This window comes from Eublepharis macularius, chromosome 13 (assembly GCF_028583425.1).
Source record: "Eublepharis macularius isolate TG4126 chromosome 13, MPM_Emac_v1.0, whole genome shotgun sequence".
Classification (NCBI taxonomy): Eukaryota; Metazoa; Chordata; class Lepidosauria; order Squamata; family Eublepharidae; genus Eublepharis; species Eublepharis macularius.
In genome coordinates this window covers 67,954,429-67,975,909 of record NC_072802.1, presented here as the reverse complement: position 1 = coordinate 67,975,909, position 21,481 = coordinate 67,954,429, and the positions used below count along the sequence as shown (strand labels likewise).

The window sequence follows — 21,481 nt, the reverse complement described above, 5'->3', positions numbered from 1 at the left end:
CGATGTCGCGCAAAACTCGCGCGACAAAACACTATCTTCTGCATTTTTTCCGGCTTCAGGTAAGCCGTGTGGAATCGGCCTACGTCAAAAAAAAAAAAAAACGGCAGCACTTTGAATGGGGTCACTAACCCCGAAAAGCTTTCAAACTAGGACGCCCCTCTCTTCTCATGCAGTCGAACCACAAATCTTTTGCTCCTGCCACCTTCCTCTGTGCCTGGGCCAGCAAAAGAGGAAAAGCAGCAAGGAAGGACAGAGCAAAAGGCACAAGGAATCAAATAAATATACGCTCCATAAGCGCAGACGATGCTTCAGCGCAGACGATGCTTCAGCGCAGACGATGCTTCAGCGCAGACGATGCTTCAGCGCAGACGATGCTGGGGCGCAACCACAGGAGAGTGTGGGACCAGCGCAGGGTGCCAAGAGAGGACTAATTCAGGGAGGAAAGAGATGGTGCAGAACTGGAAGGGGTGGGGGGGAAAGAGGCAAAGCCAGCGGGCAAGGAAACGAGCCCACTTGCCCAGCAGTCCAGGGAGCAGGGGCCGGCTCAACTCCCACCCCGCACCTCCCACCGCGGGCTGCGGCAGATTCCGACGCTTCTTCCAGCGTTTGCTTTTTCCTTGCCATCTTTGGAAGTCTCCAGGCTGGCCTCGCTTGAACAGCCTCTGCCTACAAATGTGTTTCATTACTTCTTGGAGGCTTCCCAAAGAAAGGGAGGCAGAAAATGCAGATGGAGATGAGGCTCCTGAACACAGCGTCTCCTCCGCGCTGCAGCGGAGAGGGCAGGATCTGTTTTGGATTTATTGAGTGCTCGGCGTCTTGGGAAACAGAGGTGGCCAAACTGTTCTCGGACACAAGGCTCCTCGGCACGTGATGTATGTTCTCTCGTGACTGACCCGTAACCTGCCCAGTGCATTAGTCAGCACGAGGAAAGTGGAGACAAGACAGCTGGACTTTGGGGGCCGACTCACACGTTACAAAGTCCACTTGGCTCACATACTTGGACTGTCAACGGAGGTACCGGGCCAGGAACTCACTTCCCAGATGGGCAGGGGCCCAAGCCTGACTGGGAATACGGCTCACAGCAAGAAGCAGTTTCAGGGCCCTGCCTCCATACCAGTTTTCTGACCTGAAACGGCCCCAGGGAGCCACTATTTAATAACACAGAATCATAGGGTTGGAAGAGGCCTCCAGGGTCATCTAGTTCAAACCCCTGCACAATGCAGGAAATTCACAAATACCTCCCCCCCCCCACACACACACACACCCAGTGACCTTTACTCTATACCTAGAAGACAGCAAAACACCTCCAGGATCCCTGGCCAAACTGACCTGGGGAAAATTGCTTCCTGACTCCAAAGTGGCGATCGGCCTTACCCTGGGCATGTAAGAAGGGGCCACAAGAACTAAGCACTGATGCAACCCTTCCTGCCCTCCCTCTCATGCTCTGCCCAGGTTCACAGAATCAGCATTGCTGTCAGACGGCCGTCTAGACTCTGCTTAAAAACCACCAAAGGAGGCGAGCCCACCACCTCCCGAGGAAGCCTGTTCCACTGAGGGACTGCTCTAACCGTCAGGAAGTTCTTCCTAATGTTCAGCCACTGTAGCCACTGGTACATTCAAGCTTCCCCAGGACAGCAAACAGCTGCTCCCCAGGGCCTTTTCAAGTTGGAAAAACAGCACCGGGGGCGGGGGGGGGGGGGGGTAAGCTTTTTCCGATGTGCCAGAATCGCAGGCCAAATCAGGCCCCAATGTGCCTGGAAACAAAGTTCCCCGCACAGAATGCCAGGGGCACATCCAATCTGAAGTCCTTTGGTTGCCATGTGGGTTTTATAATGCATGGATTCGCTTTAAAGCCACAGAGGCCCAGGTTTAAATACATGCTCAGCCGCAAAGCTCATCATGGGGCCTCGAGAGCCACCGTTGCTCAGCTGGACCTTCCTCGCAGGGTGGTTGTGAGGGTAAACTGTGATAACCCCATATACGCAGCCCTGAGCTCCTTAGAGGAGGGGTGGAAAACAAAACCTATGCAGATTTTTTAACAGCTTCTTCCCCTCATTCTGTCACGCTGCAGGGTAACCAAGCAACGCAATGCGGGCTGCAGATGAAGTGGAGGGATCGTGCAAAGTAGGAACAGGCTCGAGTCTTCAAAACTGAAGTCTGTAAGGGCAGGTTTAGCCCACAACCTAATAGTCTCTCTACACGAGACACTGGGGCGCGTGTTCATCAAGTGCCAGAAGATGCGCTTGACATCTTCTGGCAATGTTAGCCAGGAAGCATAGTTTTGAAAGACAGAGTCGGCAGAGATCGCGCCAGAGGGGACAGATTCTCTCACAGCCCTCCACCGCCTCTGGCGTGCCAGACTGTCTCCCCTTCTGGAATTTTTACCCTGCCGCTCTCACTGCTTTGAATTAATCAAACCTCAGCAGGGCAAAGGCTCCGGAAGGGAAAACACCAGAGGCAGTAGAATGCTAGGAGAGAATCTGTACCCTCTGGAACGATCTCCACCAGCTCTGTCTTTCGAAACTATGCTTCCCAGCTAACACGGCACCTCCAGACACATGAAGTACACATGTCAAAAAGTATTGTGCAGAGAGACTCTAAGAGTGTCTCCAGTTGCATTGCTCCACTTTATCCCAGCTTTTTCTTCCTCTCCTGAAATACCACAACTAGTATGTCACCCTGTGAAGCTGAACAGAAGTATATTCAGGTCAGAGAAAAGAAAGATACTTCTTTAGACACCACTGGAACTCATTGCTACAGGACATGTTAATGGCCAATGAATAGCAGTAGTGGGGGGGGGGCAAGTGGTGGCGGAAAGCTGCTTCCTTCATACCCTGCCTGTGGGTTTCTCTGAGGCATCTAATTCGGCAGTATGGGTTCCTTCAGTCCGATGCAGCTGGGCTCTTCTTACATTCTTCCTCCAAAGTTTAACCTGTGCCCTTTCCTACTGCTGCCACCCCACCCCCAATGCCATTCCAGATGTTGCAGCTACTCTGTTGTGCTTGGCAAAGCAGCTGCTCCTCAAATCTCTCCTCCTTTCACAGCCTAAGCCCTTTGGATACCTCCCTGATAGACAGCAACAGAAAGCAGGTGCCTGGGATTAATTAAACTTGCTCTACTTGGAGGGGTGAAGGGAGGGCGTACTTACCACCCGCACAGAGAACAGCTTGACTCTTGCACACAATCAGGCATCTGTTCCCTAAAAAAATTAACCCTACAGATACACACTTCGGGGGATACGGCCACACTCACAGCATTGAAAGGCGAGTTTGATTGCCAGAGGGCAGATCGGAGCTTCCGGGCCACCATTTAATACTTAGCACGGGTCATATGTTGAATTGAGCCCAGCTGAAGGGTCAGCTGCAGCCTGCATGGAAACGAGGAGGCTGCATGGAAACTTTTCCGAGGAGGACATTCATTACCTGTTTCTTTTTCAGCTTAGAAATCTGCTGTTCAACCATGGTGATTTCACGATCGACCCGGTCCATGTTTTGTATCAGCTCCTCCTTGGACAGCCGGGACGGTAAAAGATCCAGCTCAGAGTCCGGATGGGCGGGACTGACGGGAGAAACAGGTTCCAATTTTCCGGATATCCCTCGATCCTGTGAAGAGAGTCGGAGAAGGGAAGGGCAGAAAGACGGAGGTTAGAGGAGATTCTTGTCTCACAATAACTGTTTTCCTTTTCAGGAAGGGAAGCGGCTCAGTGGGAAAGCTTTGCTTGCAGGGCGGCCCAGGGCCAGGGACTGGCATCTTCCACTGAAGGATCCGGTAACCGGTAACCAGGCAAAGGCTTTCTCGGACGGAGACCCTGGAGAGCCACTGCTAGTTAAGAGAATATTTTATTTATTTCAAATAATGCAAGTGTGCACACACGCACACACATCCTCTCTTAAAAACTCAAGGCAACTTACAAATCACGCAAATTAAAGTTCTGTACGTATACGTAACAGCAGCAGTATCATATAAACCAAGCAGCGTAAAAACCTAATCAGGCACTTTGAAAAAGATTAATCACCTAACTCCCTACAAAATAAGAATACCTTGCATGCCCCACAGAAGACCCATAGCAAAGGGGCACTGTATAAATTTTGTGGCCATCTTTTCCAGAGCAAGGGAAAAGAAAGCTTGGTGATACTCTGAATACAAGATCCAACGAGGTGTAGCGGCTGGAACTCTGGACCAGGGCAATCCAGGTTCAATCCCGACTCTGCCACATAACTTACACGGCTGCTTTGGGGGAGCTGCAGTTTCTGCCTAAGCTACCCTGCAGGGTTGTTGTTTTGAGGATAAAATGGAGGTGGGGAGAATGATGCTGTAAGCCGCTTCGGGTTCCCCATTTGGGAGAAAAATGGAATATAACATCTAAACAGATGTGCAAAGAACATAAATGGAGGGAATGGCTAGAAGGAGCTGCAGCGACAACATGTGGACAGACTGCCCTTCGAAGTGAGCTCGTGTCATGAAATCCTTCAAGTTAAGAACGAGAGCCTTGAATCTACCAATACTGAGCTATATTGGTGTGAGACAGCTTCATATATTCCTCCCTCCAACCCTCACATTCTCAAGAACACAGCCTGAAAACCACGTCTCTCAAAGTGGTAGCAACTACGACCACTCCCCCCCCCACCTTAAGTTTCCAGGCACAGGGGCATTTCTCCCTTCCCTCCAGAGAGGGCAGATGGCTCAGCCGGTAACCTTAAACCACCGACGATTTGCACTGCGGTCACTCGAGCAACTGCTAAGCACAAAGAGGCCCACATCCAAATTAGCCAGCTTAATTACAGGCTGCCTCCCCAACTGAAAAGGAGACACAAGGCCACCACTGTTCGGTGGTGCCAACTGACATTTCCCATCCCCAACTCGAGATTCCCCCTCTTTGCTGGCGCTTCACTTTCTCTGGAAAACCACCAAGGTATTCAGGCTTGTTCTGAGACCAGCAGCTGGTGGGCCGCTCCATCCCCTTAGCTGCCTTCAACCGGCATGGTATCTTCTACAGTTATGGACTCCTGCTCACCTAGTCAGACCATCCAACCATTTTCCAGCTGAGATTCTGCACTTCCAGTGGGTACAGTTTTGTATTTCAGTTTAGAAACCATGCTCCTAGTTGCCAAATGCAAACTCCTTCAATGACCAACGTTTTTTGCGGCAATAACCCATCAAGGATTAACAATCCACTCTGCCGGGCACAGCAGGAGGCTGTGTGTATAAAAGTTTTGCAACGCAAGTCCACGAGGGCCGCTGGGTCACAAACGTTCTCAATAGGCCTACGTATTACCTTTGAAAGGCAAAAGAACAATCCGGTCACCGGGAAAGAATGTTTAGCCCCGAGCTATCTATACATGGGCTGCGGTACTAGCACATGCAGGATTACCTGGAATCTTCTCACGCAGCTCCTACATTTACCAGAGAAACCGAAGGACCTGGTTTGCAGGGCCAGTGTCAAAGTGGCTGAGAGGCCCCCTTCTAAGTCATGGCCCCTGGCAGATTTCCACAATGCTGACCAGAGATGCTTGGTCCACTCCCTCCCACCCGTGGAAGCTGGGAGTGGAGCTATGAACCCAGCATTAGCATACTTTGCCTTGGCAAGGAGGGGGCTTCAGCTCAATGGAAGAAAACCCTAGGTTCCCACCCCACCATCTCGAATGCCGGATCTCACAAGCAAGCATTAGGAGAGACCCTTCCCCCCACGAGACCTTGACGGGCTACGGCCAGTTAGAGCCGACAACACTGACTTAGATGGTCTGACATAGCATAAGGCAGCCACTTGTGTTCAAAAGTTCTGCACTTCTGGAGAAGAACAGCAGACACAAAGCCATCCTTTTCTGCCCCCACTGCCAAAACCAATTTCTCATCACTTGGCAAAGGGAGCATTCGGGCACTGCAGATGGTTGCCATGCCCGAAATAGGCCGTGTCCTATATGTTCAGGCTCTCAGCCAACAGTCAATTCAGATGGTTGTTTCTGATGTGCTCGCGAGCAAGTGTGGCCACACAAAACGTGCAAATGAGCCGATGCTGGCTTCCTCCATTGAAAAGCGAAGATGCATTTTACTGTGTCAGGCTGTTGGTTCACCAAGGTCAGTACGGTCTATTTTGATTGGCTGCTTCTCTCCAGGGTCGCAGGCAAAGAACAGTCTGCCTGGGATACGTAAAAAGGGAGATGTCAGGGAACTGGCCTCCAGTCTTGACCAATCTCACAATGGCCAACAGCACTATTCCCCCTGCCCACAGCTGCTGCAATCCCGAATCGTTCCATTCATACAGCCGGCATGGTGTAATGGTTAGAGCATCAGACTACGCCCTGAGAGTGGTGGTGGAGAGTGTCCTCAAGTCATAGCTGGCTTATTATGACCCCCTAGTGGGTTTTTCATGGCAAGGCGGCTTGCCATTGCCTGCCTCTGCAACCCTGGTCTTCGCCGGAGGTCTCCCCTCCAATTACTAACTAAGGCCGACCTTGCTTAGCTTCCGATATCTGACGAGATCAGGCTCACCTGGGTTATCCAGGTCATGGCGCAATCTGGGAGACCCAGGTTTAAATCCCCACTCTGCTAGTTGGGCGGCCTTGGGCCAGTCACACACACTCAGTCCAACCTACTTCACAAGCTCACTGTGAAGTTAAAATTGAAGAGAGGAGAAGAATGATACAAGACACTCTGGATCCCTCCACTGGGGTGAAAGGCAGGGCATAAACAAAGCAAATAAATTAAGCTTATGTCTCTGCATGCCCGCGTAGCCAGCAGCTGTCAAGTTTGCTTGCACAGCCAAAAATAATATTGCGAAAACGGACTCTTACGGAACACAGATGATACCCCTTCCTTTAATGACAGAGACACCACTTTTGAAAACATCGCCCAGTGCCACAGAACGGGAACGCGTCTGCCAGTTGGGAAGAAAAAAATGACTTCATTATTCGAAACGATGCTTTGGCAGTAATTACGCCCTTTCCCCATGATTGGTGTTTATTCTTGGTTAAAAGTAACCGTACCTCCGAGTTTTAGGATTACTGGTATAATTATGTGATTTGTAGCGCAATGAGAAAGGAAGCTGGATTTTCATAAAACAACCCTTAGTAGTTAACAGCTGCTGAGGGGAACCACCAACAAGAGAGCGCAAAATGCAGGAACTATGCAGAGTATGAACGATGGACGAGGGTGAATTTAGAAAGATAACTAATCCTCTCAGAATATTCCTATTTCAATTTAGTTTCTTCCTCAGGACTTGCAAAGTCTTTATTTTTAATTTCTCTCTCCTTATATTGATTTTTTTCCTCATTAAAATTAACAGATATTTGGTTATTATTTTTGCTTCAATTGCATGTATAGTGCAAATAACTTGAAAATGGCATAAAAGAAGACAATCGTCAAAAGACAGTGACAACAGGAAGCTAAAACATATATGGTGGCTTAACTCTGGAATGAACCACTTTTTCTGTACAACACCATTGTAAAATTCACAACCTGTTGTCGGGCTGGCGTGCAATAATTACAGAAGAAACCATCACTTACAGTAGAGTCCACAGCTCCAAGGTATAAACACGTGTTTTAGAACCATAAGACCCAGGGTAAAGTCCCTGCCGTTTCCAAATAAAACTGCAGGATTCTCTCCGGACATTTGCGGTCTCTTCAGGAACTGATAGTATAAGCTCTTTGACCTGGGAAGCTGCCCTAAAGGTCCACACATATTTCATGCACTCCTGTCTAGCATAGCAGAGATGATGCCATCAGAAGAGCAGCTTGAATTCTGCACGTTTCTCCAAGGTAGCCAGGGGCCAGACATGCACATCACTAATGGCAGGTCCACACTACTAAACTGAATCTGGTTTTAAGCCTGCTCCCAAGTCAAAGAACACTGTGTGTGTGTTATGTGCCGTCAAGTCGCCTCCAACCTATGGCAACCCTATGAATGAAAAACCTCCAAAACATCCTATCATTAACAGACTTGCTCAGATCCTGCGAACTGGAAGACGTGGCTTCTTTTATTGAGTCAACCATCTCGTTTTAGGTCTTCCTCTTTTCCTACTGCCTTCCACTTTTCCTAGCATTACTGACTTTTCCAGAGAATCTTGTCTTCTCATGATGTGACCAAAGTACGATAGCCTCAGTTTTGTCATTTTAGCTTCTAGGGAGAATTCAGGCTTGATTTGATCTACTACCCACTTGCTTGTCTTTTTTTCCATCCATGGTATCCACAAAACTCTCCTCCAGCACAACATTTCAAATAAATCAATTTTCTTCCTGTCAGCTTTCTTCACTCTCCAGCTTTCACATCCATATATAGCAATGGGTAATAACATAGTTTGAATTATCTTGATCTTGGTTCCCAGAGAGATATCTTTATCTTTAGGGATCTTATCTAGCTCCCTCACAGCTGCTCTTCCAAGTCTCAATCTTCTTCTGATTACTTCATTGCAGTCTCCCTGATTGGTTGATGATTGAGCCAAAACTACAAAGTGTGATTCAATGGAGGGTTTGGCAGTCCTCTAAGAAATTATTATCAAACCAGTTTCAAGGACCACTGGAGGAACGATGTGCCAGTCAAGTCAATTTCATACTTTTTTCCGTTTTTATTGGAGCTGCAGTATTTCTGCACAGGAAGACATCAGTCATATTCAATAGCCATTTTAGCAGAACAAGGTTTAGGCCCAGAAGCACCTTAAAGTCCAACTAGATTTCCAGGGTATGACCTTTCTAGTTGATCTTCAAGGTGCTACTGGACCCAAATCTTGCTCTTCTACAGCAGCCCAATATGGCTACCCGCCTGAAACGTTTCTGCAGGGATGGATCATGGGTATTTTTCAAGGCAACTGCTCACATGACACGGCACCACACATCTCCTACCTCCTACCTGCTCCGGCAGCCCTGAACCCCAAGCACGAGGCCTTCTCTGTGGGAAAGTACTTCAAGTGTGAGAAAGTTACGGCATACAACTCTCTGGGATTCAATAGCAGTGGGCACGTGGGAGGCATTTGCCATCCCCTGGAACACCCCTCCCCCCCCCCCGCTCACTGCTGCTTCCACGGAAGAGGCGGCTCCCCCGCCCCCCCGCCGGTGTAAAAGTGAGATACTGCTGTGAAGCACAATCAGCTCTTCGGAAACCACAACGGAGATTCAACAGAACACAGGAAAAGTCTAGAGATCAGATTTCAAAGCAACAGCTAAGAGAGAGTGACCACCAAATCTGAAGTGAGAGCTCCTGGATTTTGCTATATGATGTACTCTAGAAGCCCAACTACCCCTATAACTGCCCCAGCCTCCTCACAAGTTGATGCTGCCTGAGGAAAAGGCCAGTGTTGGAGGCTAGGCCATCTAGCTTTAGCTGGCTTTGCACACTTTTCACAGGTCTGACTTCCTCTGCTCACACGGCTGGCATCTTCCTAGAAGTGAGATGGGGCCCATTTTCTGCCATGTCTTGGATACTCTCATGCACAGATGATACATCACTTGCTAGCGTCAAACTACATCCAGTGATGGGGCTTTACATACTGACCACAGGAGATATATTCAAAAAGGCTTTTGTACTGTACGGAGGGGGTCTCAGATGCTTCGCTAATGAGCTTAGGACCATAGACTTCACCACTATGTTGCCTTAGATACTACCTGTTGTCTTAAATACGTGCTCCTATGAGCTACTTGTGCTTCAAGTGATCTAATGTCAGCCCCAGAATTGCTTATGTTCTGTTCCAGCATTTCTTCAACTCTGTATTGGATTCTTACTAATGCTATGTCTTTGTTAAATTGTGTTTATTTACCCTATAGCATCGTTTATGGAAATGCCCTTGAAACAGACTGTACTAATCTCACATTGTGTAATCTGCCTTGAGTCTCGGTGAGAAAGTTGGACTATAAATGACATACATACATACATACATACATACATTGCAGTTATAAAAGTAAAGCCATGTACACGTGTGCATGATGTGCTGTCAAGTCGCAGCCAATTTACAGCAATCCCAGGGGAAGGTTTCAAGGCAAGAGACGGACAGTTGCCTGCTTCTGTGTAGCAACCAGGGCATTTTTTCTGGGAAAAGAGGTGGTGGAAGTCTCAAGAGGGAAATGAGGGAGAAACACACGGAAGTGTTGCTGCTTTCAAATGCCCTGCTGCTTTTTTTCAACTGAGGGGGAGGGGGGAGGAGGGGGTCCCTCCTCCCTCTCACCTCAGCTGAAAACCCTGCCGGCATTTTAAAACAGCTTCTTTCAGCTGACGGGAGAGGAAATCCCCCATCCTGTCAGCTGAAAAAAAACTGCCGGTTTTGAAAGCAGCAACACTTTCCTTGCGAGGCAAGAAGTGTTGCTGCTTTCAAAATGCCCCGCTGCTTTTTTCAGCTGAGGGGAGGGGAAGAAGGGAGTCCCCCTCCCCCTCCCCTCAGCTGAAAAAAAGCAAGTGGGCCTTTGAAAGCATTGTTGCTGCATTCAAGGGATCCCCCTCCAATCAGCTGTAAAGCAGTGGGCTTTGAAAGCAACACTTTTCTTGCTGCTTGCAAGCAGCAAGAAAATGTTGCTCTTTGCCCAAAGCTAAAGAGCTGGACCACTTGAGCTGCGCACGGGAGGAAACAGGATCGGGGGTGGGGCCACTAGTGATTACTTTCAAGAGGTGCCGGAACTCCATTCCACAGCATTCCCACTGAAAAAAAGCCCTGGTAGCAACCCTGGACTCCCTTGGCGGGCTTCCATCAAAAGACTAAACAGGACTGACCCCTGCTTAGCTTCTGAGATCAGATAAGATCAGGCTAGCCCGGGCTATCCAGATCAGAGCAGTGTAATACAAGGGAAGGAAAAAGAGCAAAGGAAATGGGACACGGACACCCCTCACCCCAAGCGGCAGAGCACGGCATAAGAGGTCCACTTAACTCAGCATTCCCTCTGGAATACTTCTTTCTTTCTTTCTTTCTTTCTTTCTTTCTTTCTTTCTTTCTTTCTTTCTTTCTTTCTTTCTTTCTTTCTTTCTTTCTTTCTTTCTTTCTTTCTTTCTTTCTCTTTCTTTCTTCCTTCCTTCCTTCCTTCCTTCCTTCCTTCCTTCCTTCCTTCCTTCCTTCCTTTCTGTATAAAAAGCCTTCAAAGACCATACTTTAAATAATACTACATTCGCACTAGTCAAACCAACACTTTTGTTTCCTGCATTATTAGGTTTTTATCCTCCTTCCTAGCTCTTTTAAAAAGGAAAAAAGAAACGCTCGAAGCAGTTTACAACCAATTAAAAACAGCATACGGCATGCAAAAGCCATTTAAAAGTCAGCCCTCCTTTAAAACACCACAAAAAATACAGCCCAAACCATTCAGAAATAAGAAAGTCAAGCAATAATTCCCTCCGCCAAGAATAACGGCCCTGCTAAAATATTTATTAGTTTTCCAAGTGAGAGAAGGAAGATGGCTATAGAACACGGGTCCCCAACCTTTCTGAGCCTTTGGTGCCTCTGGAATTCTGACACGGGATAGAGTCCAGTAGCATCTTTAAGATTAACCAACTTTATTGTAGCATAAACATTCGAGAACCACAGCTCTCATCGTCAGCTCTAGTCTTAAAGGTGCTACTGCACTCCTCCGAGAGTTTGTTAATTTCCTCTTCGACTCCCCGATGAAATTAAAAAACCCTCTGAGGAGCAATCTCTGCAGGCTCTGTGTAGAGAGGTGAAACAGACAGCTTTCGGCTCTGTCTTTTTAAACTACGCTTCCCGGATAGCATTGCATCTCCCTACACTTGCGCATTCTCATGTATGATGTCTCATATAGAGAGAATCTAAGACATGGCATGCCACCAACAGTTTTGTCAAGAAGTTGGGTAATTCACTTAAAAAAAAATGTTCTGCCCTAATTAATCAGGGGGCACATTTTGGTAGATAGGGGGCTGTTTTCCCACTGGTTGATTATGTTCTGTTGTTGGTTTTTAATTTTAAACTCTAATTTTACATGCTTCTATGCTTTGCTTATATTGTTAGCTACCTTGGATTCCTGTTTTTCAGAGGGAAAGGCAAGAAATAAACATTTTAAATCAATGAATAACCAACACAAAGTTTTTTTTTAAAAAAAGCAATTTATCTAATTGATTAATCAACTAAAAGCCATGGCCCTATCTTTCTATATCAGGGCAACATACGTGGTTTTCTCTTCATCCTCACAACAACCCTGCAAAGAAGGTTTTGCTAAGGGCAAGTGACTGGCTCGAGGCCACTCAGAGCTAAACTACACGAGACAAATTACACAAGGATGCTCAAGTGGAGATGCAATGTTAGCCGGGAAGTGCAGTTTGAATTTCACTTCTCTCTACAGAGCCGGCTAGATCGCTCCTCAGAGGATTTGTTAATTTCACCCCTCTACAGAGCAGGCATAGAGGATTTGTTAATTTCCTCTTTGCCTCCCCAAAGGCTCTTGTCAATTATTAAACCTCTGAGAAGCGATCTTTGCTGGCTCTGTAGAGAGAGGTGAAATTCAAACGACGCTTTGCAGCTAACATTGCGTCTCCCTTCACCTGATGTGATTCGTCTCGTGTGGTTTAGCTCTCAGTGAGTTTCATTTCCACTGCGGCCACACTCTCTGCACCAAAACTGCTCTCAAGAAATAAGCAACAGAATAAACCGTAGAAATAAGACTAGGCAGATTACAAGAGGGAGGGCAGGAAGAGTTACATCAATGCTTAGTTCTCATGGTCCCTTCTAACATGCCCAGGGTAAAGCCGATCGCCACCTTGGGGTCAGGGTAAAGCCGATCGCCACCTTGGGGTCATGCCCATCTTCTGGGCATGAAGCAGGGGTCACTGTGTGTGTGTGTGTGTGTGTGTGTGTGTGTGTGTGTGTGTGTGTGTGTGTGTGTGTGTGTGAGAGAGAGAGAGAGAGAGAGAGAGAGAGAGAGAGAGAGAGAGAGAGAGAATTTCAAGCATTGTGCATGGGTTGGACTAGATGACCCTGCAGATCCCTTCCAACACCATGATTCTATGTTTCTAAGCAAGAAACAGAAACACAAACTGAGAGGCGCTATAAGGCAAGCCATCATTCTGCACGGACTGTGGAGCAGCAGCAGCAGCAGCAGCAAAAAAAATTAAAATAGTCCACCCCTACTTTCTTTCCTGTATGCTCATTTATGAAAAGAAATAAAGAGGAAATACACCCTAGTGCCCTTTTCAGTGCTATGTTATCAGGGAAAGGAAATGAGATTTCTAAAGCTCACATTTAGAGCAAAGAGAGGGGAAAGGAAGAAAGTGAATTTCCACTTGAGACACGCCTGAGCTAACAGCTTTTGAAATGGAAATACCCGTCTTTGGAAGCATTCAGATTTCAGATAGATTTTAAGGGGGGGGAGAGGGGATGAATCTCTTTTCTCCATCTTTTTAAATGTCAGCTCCCAGATTACTATTTGGGGAGGGAGGAAGAGGGGAAAGATTTGTCAAAAAGAGTTAATCAGCACCCGCAAAAGGTACAAATACTGGTAGGGGGGAGGCTTGAACAGACAGACTAGCGAATGAAGGTAGGAAATATTAAATCAATCCTACAAACAATAAAGTCTTCCCAAGGGACCTTCCACAGCAGGGTACCGTCAGGCACCCAGTTACATTATGAAATGAGCTCCAATAGCACAAATGGTCCCAAAGGAGGAGCAAAATGTCGCCCCCCCCCCCCAACCAGGCTGGAAAGGATAGGCAGTAAGAACAGAAAAACCTTTACTGTTAAGAGCAAAACAGTTATTTGTGTTGTGTCTTCATTGCTGTACTGCAAGTAAAAGGGACCAGATACTAAAAAGAAAACTAATGCCTCTCTTGTGGAAAAACAGAAAAGAGTCCAGTAGCACCTTAAAGACGCAAACTGAAGCAAACTGATCCCATTATCAGCAGCTACTGATTGCATCTACTCCCCACTCCCCTCTCCACATATATATCTGACCAGTTTCTTCTTACCCTCCATGCATCGGACGAAGAGAACTGTGGTTCTCGAAAGCTTATGCTACAGTAAAGTTGGTTAGTCTCAAAGGTGCTACTGGACTCTTTTCTATTTTGCTACTACAGACTAACATGGCTAACTCCTCTGGATCTCTTGTGGAACTCTCTGCCACCAGAAAAAGAAATGAAATCCAAAAAGGGATACATGATGCAACCTTCCTACTCTTCCTCCCCAAAATATCGCCATAGGCCAGAGGTTCTGGGATAGCCTTAAAATCTGTGGTGCAAGGACTGACTTGATGGGAGACTCCCAAAGACGACCAGGGTCACAATGCAGAGGCAGGCAATGGCAGACCACCTCTGTTAGCCTCTTGCCTGGAAAACCCCCAACAGGGGTTGCCTGCCATAAGTCAGCTATGGCTTGACAGCACTTTCCACCACCAAGAAGGTCTTTCCCCCCCACATAAATTTTATTGAAAGTTTTTAAAAAATACACACAACTTAAAAAGAAGATAAGAAAAAAAGAACTCCATCAAGGTCTGGGGACAGCCACACCCACGGATGGGTCAGCAGAGCGGTTGCGCTGGAGCAGCCACTTCCAAAGACGGCGGTTCCACTTTGGACCCCACTTCTCTTCTCCCTTCTTGGCCACAATTCTCTTGCCATTATAACACAGGTAACAGTCTCCAAAGAACACGTTTGTGCTCCAAGCAAACATCACGAGGCTTGAGAAGAATATGAAGCAAGCAGAGAGATATCACAACAGTCTGCTCACAGCTGTACCAAGAGCAGGGCTTTTTTTCAGCGGGAACACAGTGGAACGGAGTTCCGGAACCTCTTGAAAAGGGTCACATGGCCGGTGGCCCTGCCCCCTGCTCTCCAGACAGAGCGGAGTTGAGATTGCGGTGCGGAGGGCAATCTCAACTCCCCTCTGTCTGGAGATCAGGGGGCGGGGCCACCAGCCATGTGACCATTTTCTCCGAGGGCAACCCACTGAGTTCCACCACCTCTTTTCCCAGAAAAAAAAGCCCTGACCAAGAGCAACAGGTCTAGTAAATTCAAACGCTAACCAATCTCACGAAGAACTCATGGTGTAGCTTGGGACCTTCACACTCTCCCAAGCAACACACAGGTGGGAAAACAAAAATTGGTCGCTTGCACCACGGTTCTCACAATTGTGAGCTGTGCCTTTGGATGGAAAAAGCAGGAACTAATGCATGCTGGGAGTGGGGCTGGATGCACATGGACACGCTCCAATTATCCTCCGGTTATGTGTCCATCTTCTGCAATCTGGACTGCAGCTTCAGGTAGAAAGGCAGGCTGAGATATTCTGGCACAACTGAGCTCTGCCACACCCTGACGCAACTCCCTTCTTGCTCCCACCCGCTGAGCACTGAGCTCTGACCGCCAGTGGCTCTCCAGGATTTTGGGGGGAGGGAGGAGAGGGGTCATGGCTTAGCAGCAGAGCATCTGCTTGGCAGACAGAAGGTCCCAGGTTCAGTCAAGGGTTCTCGGGAAAGACACCATTGCCTTACGCTGCACCGGACCCTTGGTCCATCAAGGTCAGTCTTGTCTACTTGGACTGGCAGTTCTCTGGGGTCTCAGGCAAAGCCCGTTCACATCACCTGCTACCGATCCCTTTTAACTGGAGGTGCCAGAGATTTAACCTGAGATTTCCAGCCTGCAAAGAAGCCCCACCATCAACTCACTAAGGCATAAATGCAATTTTGTGTTCCTTCGGTTTTTGGCATTCTAACAGTCTCACCTTTATACTTTCAAGGCACCTTTAATTTGGGGGCTGGCAGATGCCATTAAACCACCTCCCCATCTGCACAACTTGCATCCGCTAAGCAATGCTTTCTCATCAGAACGAGACGAGGGAGGGGGGGCAGCATTCCTTCCAATTACAGAGGTGGAACGCGGGAAGTGAAGAGATTCTCTTTCACCCAGAGCGGATTGGGTGAGATGTCACCTTGTAATATTGATGGAACAGAACGGAAAGGTCTAATTATGTAAATGATGAGCTGGGTTCGCTAAGAAGAGGCAGCCAGCCTTAACGAGGCTGGGAGGGAGAGGGAGAGAGAGAAAACCCCTTGCTGCAGTTATAGCGTGAAAGGCAATTTAAACGGTGGCTAAGCCCGTCAATCACAAGGCAGGGGCAGGAGGTGGTTGAAGACAAGGTCTCCAAGTGGCATCCAGGGAGGTGGCCAGTATGGGCCAGACAGCCAGGCCAGGCCCACAATTCCAGGAGGCCGCTAGTCCTTCACCTCTCTTGACACATGAGTCACGGCTGGCGGCAGATGGAGAGCAGAAACGCTCCCAGACTCATTAGGAGAGAAAAGCATCCAACCTTTCCAGTCCTGAAGGCTTCAACCTGCAATGTGGGACTCATTTATTACCATGGATAGGTTTGCAATGCGGCTGCTCTCTTTTCAATCTCTCTCCTTCTCTTGCTCTCTCCGTCTCTATCCTTCCAGCGCCAAACTCTCATACCGTCTCTGCAATCTCTCTTCTTTTTTTTTTTTACAAGCCGCTCCCCCGTCTCACAAAAACCATATACAAATGGCAAGGTCCACTAAGGCAACCTACTTGAAATTGGGGCACCACCTACTTTAGGTGAAACAGTAACCAACCCCACAATGTAAGAGTAAAGGGCTAGATGACCTTCAGGTACTTTTCTCAAGGATCACAAAACATCAACCCTGGAGCCCGAAGGGAAATCCCAAATCTCAGGGCGTGGCTGGAGGGCACCCGACACAGCAAGTCTGATCGAGACCAGACAGAAGACCCCCTCCCCTCCCCCCCATGCACATCACCTTATGAATTCAATGTGATACATCAGGAAATACCATATAAATATAATATAAATAATCCAGTTCTCCCCCGCCCCCCAATAATCCAGGATTAATGCTCTAACTACCACAGCAGCTTCAAAAGGAGACTGAAGCCCTGTTCCTGTGACACAGGTATGTATGTGAAGGCTACATACACAGCATGGAGTCACACCACCGATGAACCCTGCCCATGTATGTGTTTGCAAAATCGGATCCAGACGAGTTAGTCTGTAGTAGCAAAAATAGAAAAGAGTCCAGTAGCACCTTTGAGACTAACCAACTTTACTGTAGCATAAGCTTTCAAGAATCACCTATATATCTGACCAGTTTCTTCTTACTCTCCATGCATCTGAAGAAGAAAACTGTGATTCTCGAAAGCTTATGCTACAGTAAAGTTGGTTAGTCTTAAAGGTGCTACTGGACTCTTTTCTATTTTTGCAAAATCTGAGAAAAGCAGCATTCCTAATCTGATGAATTAAGTTTAAGTAAGCACTGTTTGCGCACGCAAAGGAGTTGTGCCCCCACGCAGAGTGGGGCTAAGACAATGTGCACAGGCAAGGGATCGGGCTAACAGGGCACTCCACTAGGCACATAGTGTGCATACACACACAGATGGACATCAGGCTACTGTGAAACCAGCTGCTGTCATAATGGAGAAATACCACTGTGGGAACAGGGAAGGCAGGGGGTCTCTCTCCTCAAAGGAAAAGCATTGTCCAAATGAGGCCTGGAATGTGCAAAGGTAAGACTGAAGCAGCTATATTGCCTCTGATCTAGTACAGAGTGCCGCTGCCTCAATGATTAAGAACTGCAACCCAACCCCACTGAGTGAAAACAAAGAAGAAGGGCTTCTGGAACTGGTAGCGTCATTTTGGGTAAAGCTTGCAGTTCGCTCTCTCTCTCTCTCTTTAGAAATTACCCCTGGCCCTGAGCAGGCATGTGTCCATGTATGCAGGGGTCATTTCGTAGAAAAAGAGCTGGAGGAACTCATTAGCATAACTCATTAGCATGACTCATTAGCATATGCCACACCCTCTGACATCACCTATCCTGGCTGTTTTGGACCCAATCCTGGCCATTCAGGGCTGAAATTGGGCCCAAAATGGCAAAAAGGAGCTGAAAATGGCTGAAAAGGGGCCCAAAATGGTCAGGATCGGGCCACTGATGAGTGGAAGAGTGATTCACCACCCGTCAGAGGCCCGATCTGGGCCATTTTGACCCCAATCCAGGCCAAAATGGGCCCAAAATGGCCAAGAGTCAGGTGGGCGGGGCCATCTGACATGTGACCTCTTTGGGTAACTGCCAGAACTGCGTTCCTGCACGTTTCCCCTCAAAATGAGCTCTGCATGTATGTGTGCGCAAAGGATTCAGTCATGTGCCCTAGTGTGCATGAATACCTTCTCAATAAAGCTTTTCACCGTCTCTCTTTCCTCTCCCCAAGCATGTACATTTAAGTGGATCATGGCACTTTTTCATCAGAAAGGAAGGCCTTGGCGGCTATTTCCGAACATCGTTACCTTGTACCTTGTGCAAGATCACACTTGTATCTCCTCTGCAGCCTCTGCTCTACTGCCACGTGGTACAGTCATTGGCCTCTCTCCCTCTTACTTTCAGCAGGGCAGTTCTTGCCTGCACACCCACAAGAACTGAGGGAAACCAAGACTTGTTACCTTGACTATTATTCTCACACAACAAGGTAGGGCTCCTGCAGATCCATTCTGCTTGTGGTGGCATTTTCCCCTGGGCCAAGGAAACCTCCCATGTAGCGATCCCATTCCCCCGCTGGGGGCAAGGGATCCCCCGCTTTCACCCTCTGCCCCCTGCCACCACTCACATGACTGGCGGGGGGGGGAGGCGCAAGAATGAACCTCCTGAGCACGCCCTGTGGGCGGCGGAATGACGTCACTCCCAGGAGTGAAGTCATCGCGCCGCCCCAAGAGTGCTCCTGCACTTTGCTCTGGGCTGATTTTGGCCCCAAGTGGGTTCGTCTGAGGCCAAAATCGGCCCCCAGCGAAGCACACACGCACCCCTGCACCTGCGCAATGACATCACTTCCCGGAAGTGACATCATCATGGGGGGTTGCGTGTGCACACACGAGGAGGCTCATGGGAAGGTGGAAAAGAAAGCACTGGGTGCCCTGCCTCCTGCTAGGGGGCCTGGTAACCCTACTCCCATGTCACCAGAGCCTCTTGTGATAGGGAAAAGGTCCCCGATCCTGGAGGGAAATCACCACCAGAAGCAGAAGAGATCTGTGGGATCCAAAGCAGAGAGTAGGCAGGACATGCTGCTAACCTGGGCATTCCTGCCTGAACAGTCTAGGAAGCTGTGGATTTTTCCGCCCGTGCTAGATTACTCAATTAGGGATTAGGCCTTTGTCAGCCACTCTCTGGCCAAGAGGGATGCTTGCCAAGGTCGACGCAAGCTCCAGCCAGTTTTATTAATAATTGCAAGGCCCAGCCCACTGGGGAAGAAAAACTGCAAATTCCTAAGCAGTGAAATCCCAGCAATAGACAAAACCCATCATGAACATGATCTACAAAGTAAGCAGTGGAAATTTTACTGCTGACTGAACAGTCCAAAGGCATTGACTGAACAAGCAAAACTGCGGAAGCTCATGAGAGGATCTAGTCTGGGGCCCCCAAGATGGTGCCCACCGACACCTTTCCCAGTGCCCGCCACCCAGTGTTCTTAGAAAGTGGGTGTGTCCAGGAGGGGAGAGTCTGCCTAGCAAGGCTTTTTGACTGGCCACTGCAATTTTGATTGGCTGTGCACATTAAAATAATGCTGTTTCAGTGGCAGCTGGTTTTATTCTCCCTTTCTTCTTTCTCAGTATATTTTTAATAATAATAACAACAACAACATCAACAACAACATTTGATGTATATAACACTCTCCAGGACAGATGAGTGTCACACTCAGAGCAGTTTACAAAGTGTGTCATTATTGTATTGTCGAAGGCTTTCACGGCCGGAGAACGATGGTTGTTGTGGGTTTTCCGGGCTGTATTGCCGTGGTCTTGGCATTGTAGTTCCTGATGTTTCGCCAGCAGCTGTGGCTGGCATCTTCAGAGGTGTAGCACCAAAAGACAGAGATCTCTCAGTGTCACAGTGTGGAAAAGATGTAGGTCATTTGTATCTACTCAGGAGGGGTGGGGTTGAGCTGAGTCATCCTGTAAGAGTTTCCCAGGGTGTGGAATGCTAATGGCGGGAGGCTTCACTGTATCCTGAGGAGGTTCTTTTGCATATGGATTGGTACTTGATGTGCTAATCTTCTCTGCAGGGCTATTGTCGGGGATAGAATGTTTTGTTAGCCTGGTGTTTTTCAGAATTGGAAACCATGCTCTGTTCATTCTTAAGGTTTCTTCTTTCCTGTTGAAGTTTTGCTTATGCTTGTGAATTTCAATGGCTTCCCTGTGCAGTCTGACAAAGTAGTTGGAAGTGTTGTCCAGTATTTTGGTGTCCTGGAATAAGATACTGTGCCCTGTTTGCGTTAGGCTATGTTCAGCCACTGCTGATTTTTCAGGTTGTCCAAGTCTGCAGTGTCTTTCATGTTCTTTTATTCTTGTCTGGATGCTACGCTTTGTGGTCCCGATGTAAACTTGTCCACAGCTGCAGGGTATACGGTATACTCCTGCAGAGGTGAGGGGGTCTCTACTGTCTTTTGCTGATCGTAGCATCTGTTGTATTTTTCGGGTGGGTCTGAACACTGCTTGAAGGTTATGCTTTTTCATAAGCTTTCCCATCTGATCAGTAATTCCTTTGATATATGGCAAAAACACTTTTCCTGTAGGAGACTGTTTTTCCTTGGTTGTTTGATTCATCCTGGGTTTGATTGCTCTTCGGATTTCATTTCTGGAGTAGCCATTTGCCTGAAGTGCGTGGTTTAGATGATTAATTTCCTCATTGAGAAAGTGCGGCTCACATATCCGTCTTGCACGATCCACTAATGTTTTCATTATGCCTCTTTTCTGTCGGGGGTGGTGATTGGAGTTTTTGTGTAAGTACCGATCAGTGTGAGTTGGTTTCCTGTAGACCTTGTGACCTAACTGAAAGTTTGCTTTGCGGATGACCAAGGTATCCAGGAATGGGAGTTTTCCCTCGATTTCTTTCTCCATTGTGAATTGTATGTTCAGGTGGATGTTGTTGAGTGGATTCAAAAATCAATTAAAATCAATTAAAATGGTTTTCAAAACATTCTGAAAGATGTGTCATTATTATCCTCAAGACAATTACCCTATGAGGTGGGTGGGTCTGAGAGAGCTCTGGAAGAGCTGTGACTGACCTGAGGTCACCCAGCTGGCTTCAAGTGGAGGTGTGGGGAATCAAACCTGGCTTTCCAGATTAGAGTCCTGCCGCTCTTAACCACTACACGAAACTAGTTTCTCTTGTCTCTTTCATTTGGACTTCCTCTGTGTGTGAGTCTGTCTCCCATACTGGCCATTTCGTGGTTGGCTCTGCCATTCACAACGACCATTATATGGTTGCTTCCACCACCTTGTGTCAGAACTCCAAATGTGCCCACCTGCTCCAAAAGGTTGGGGGCCCCCGATTTAATCTATTTCTTTTCCTTACACCTTTATGGCACCTTTCCTTTACAGTGCTCAGACATACCTGACTCTCTCCCATCCCATTTTGTGCCCCCCCCCAACAACAACCGCATGACGTGGGTTAGGGTGTATGAGAATACAACTAGCGTCAAGGGTACCCAGTCAACTTCATGGCTGCGTAGTGATTTGAACCTGGGTCGCTCCAGTCCTAGTCCAACACTCTCAGCGGTCAGCCAACT

The 21,481-nt window shown here is 47.9% G+C and overlaps 1 protein-coding gene across 7 annotated transcripts in view; it reads right to left on the bottom strand.

Moving 5' to 3' along the window:
• The window catches only part of NCOR2 (nuclear receptor corepressor 2), a 386,637-nt gene that overhangs the window by 213,992 nt on the left and 151,164 nt on the right, over positions 1-21,481 (bottom strand). For all 7 annotated transcript variants that reach the window (XM_054996728.1, XM_054996729.1, XM_054996722.1 and 4 more), the window contains exon 5: positions 3,423-3,602. In XM_054996728.1, coding sequence (XP_054852703.1) covers positions 3,423-3,602 — 180 coding nt within the window. The remainder of the gene's footprint in view (positions 1-3,422; positions 3,603-21,481) is intronic.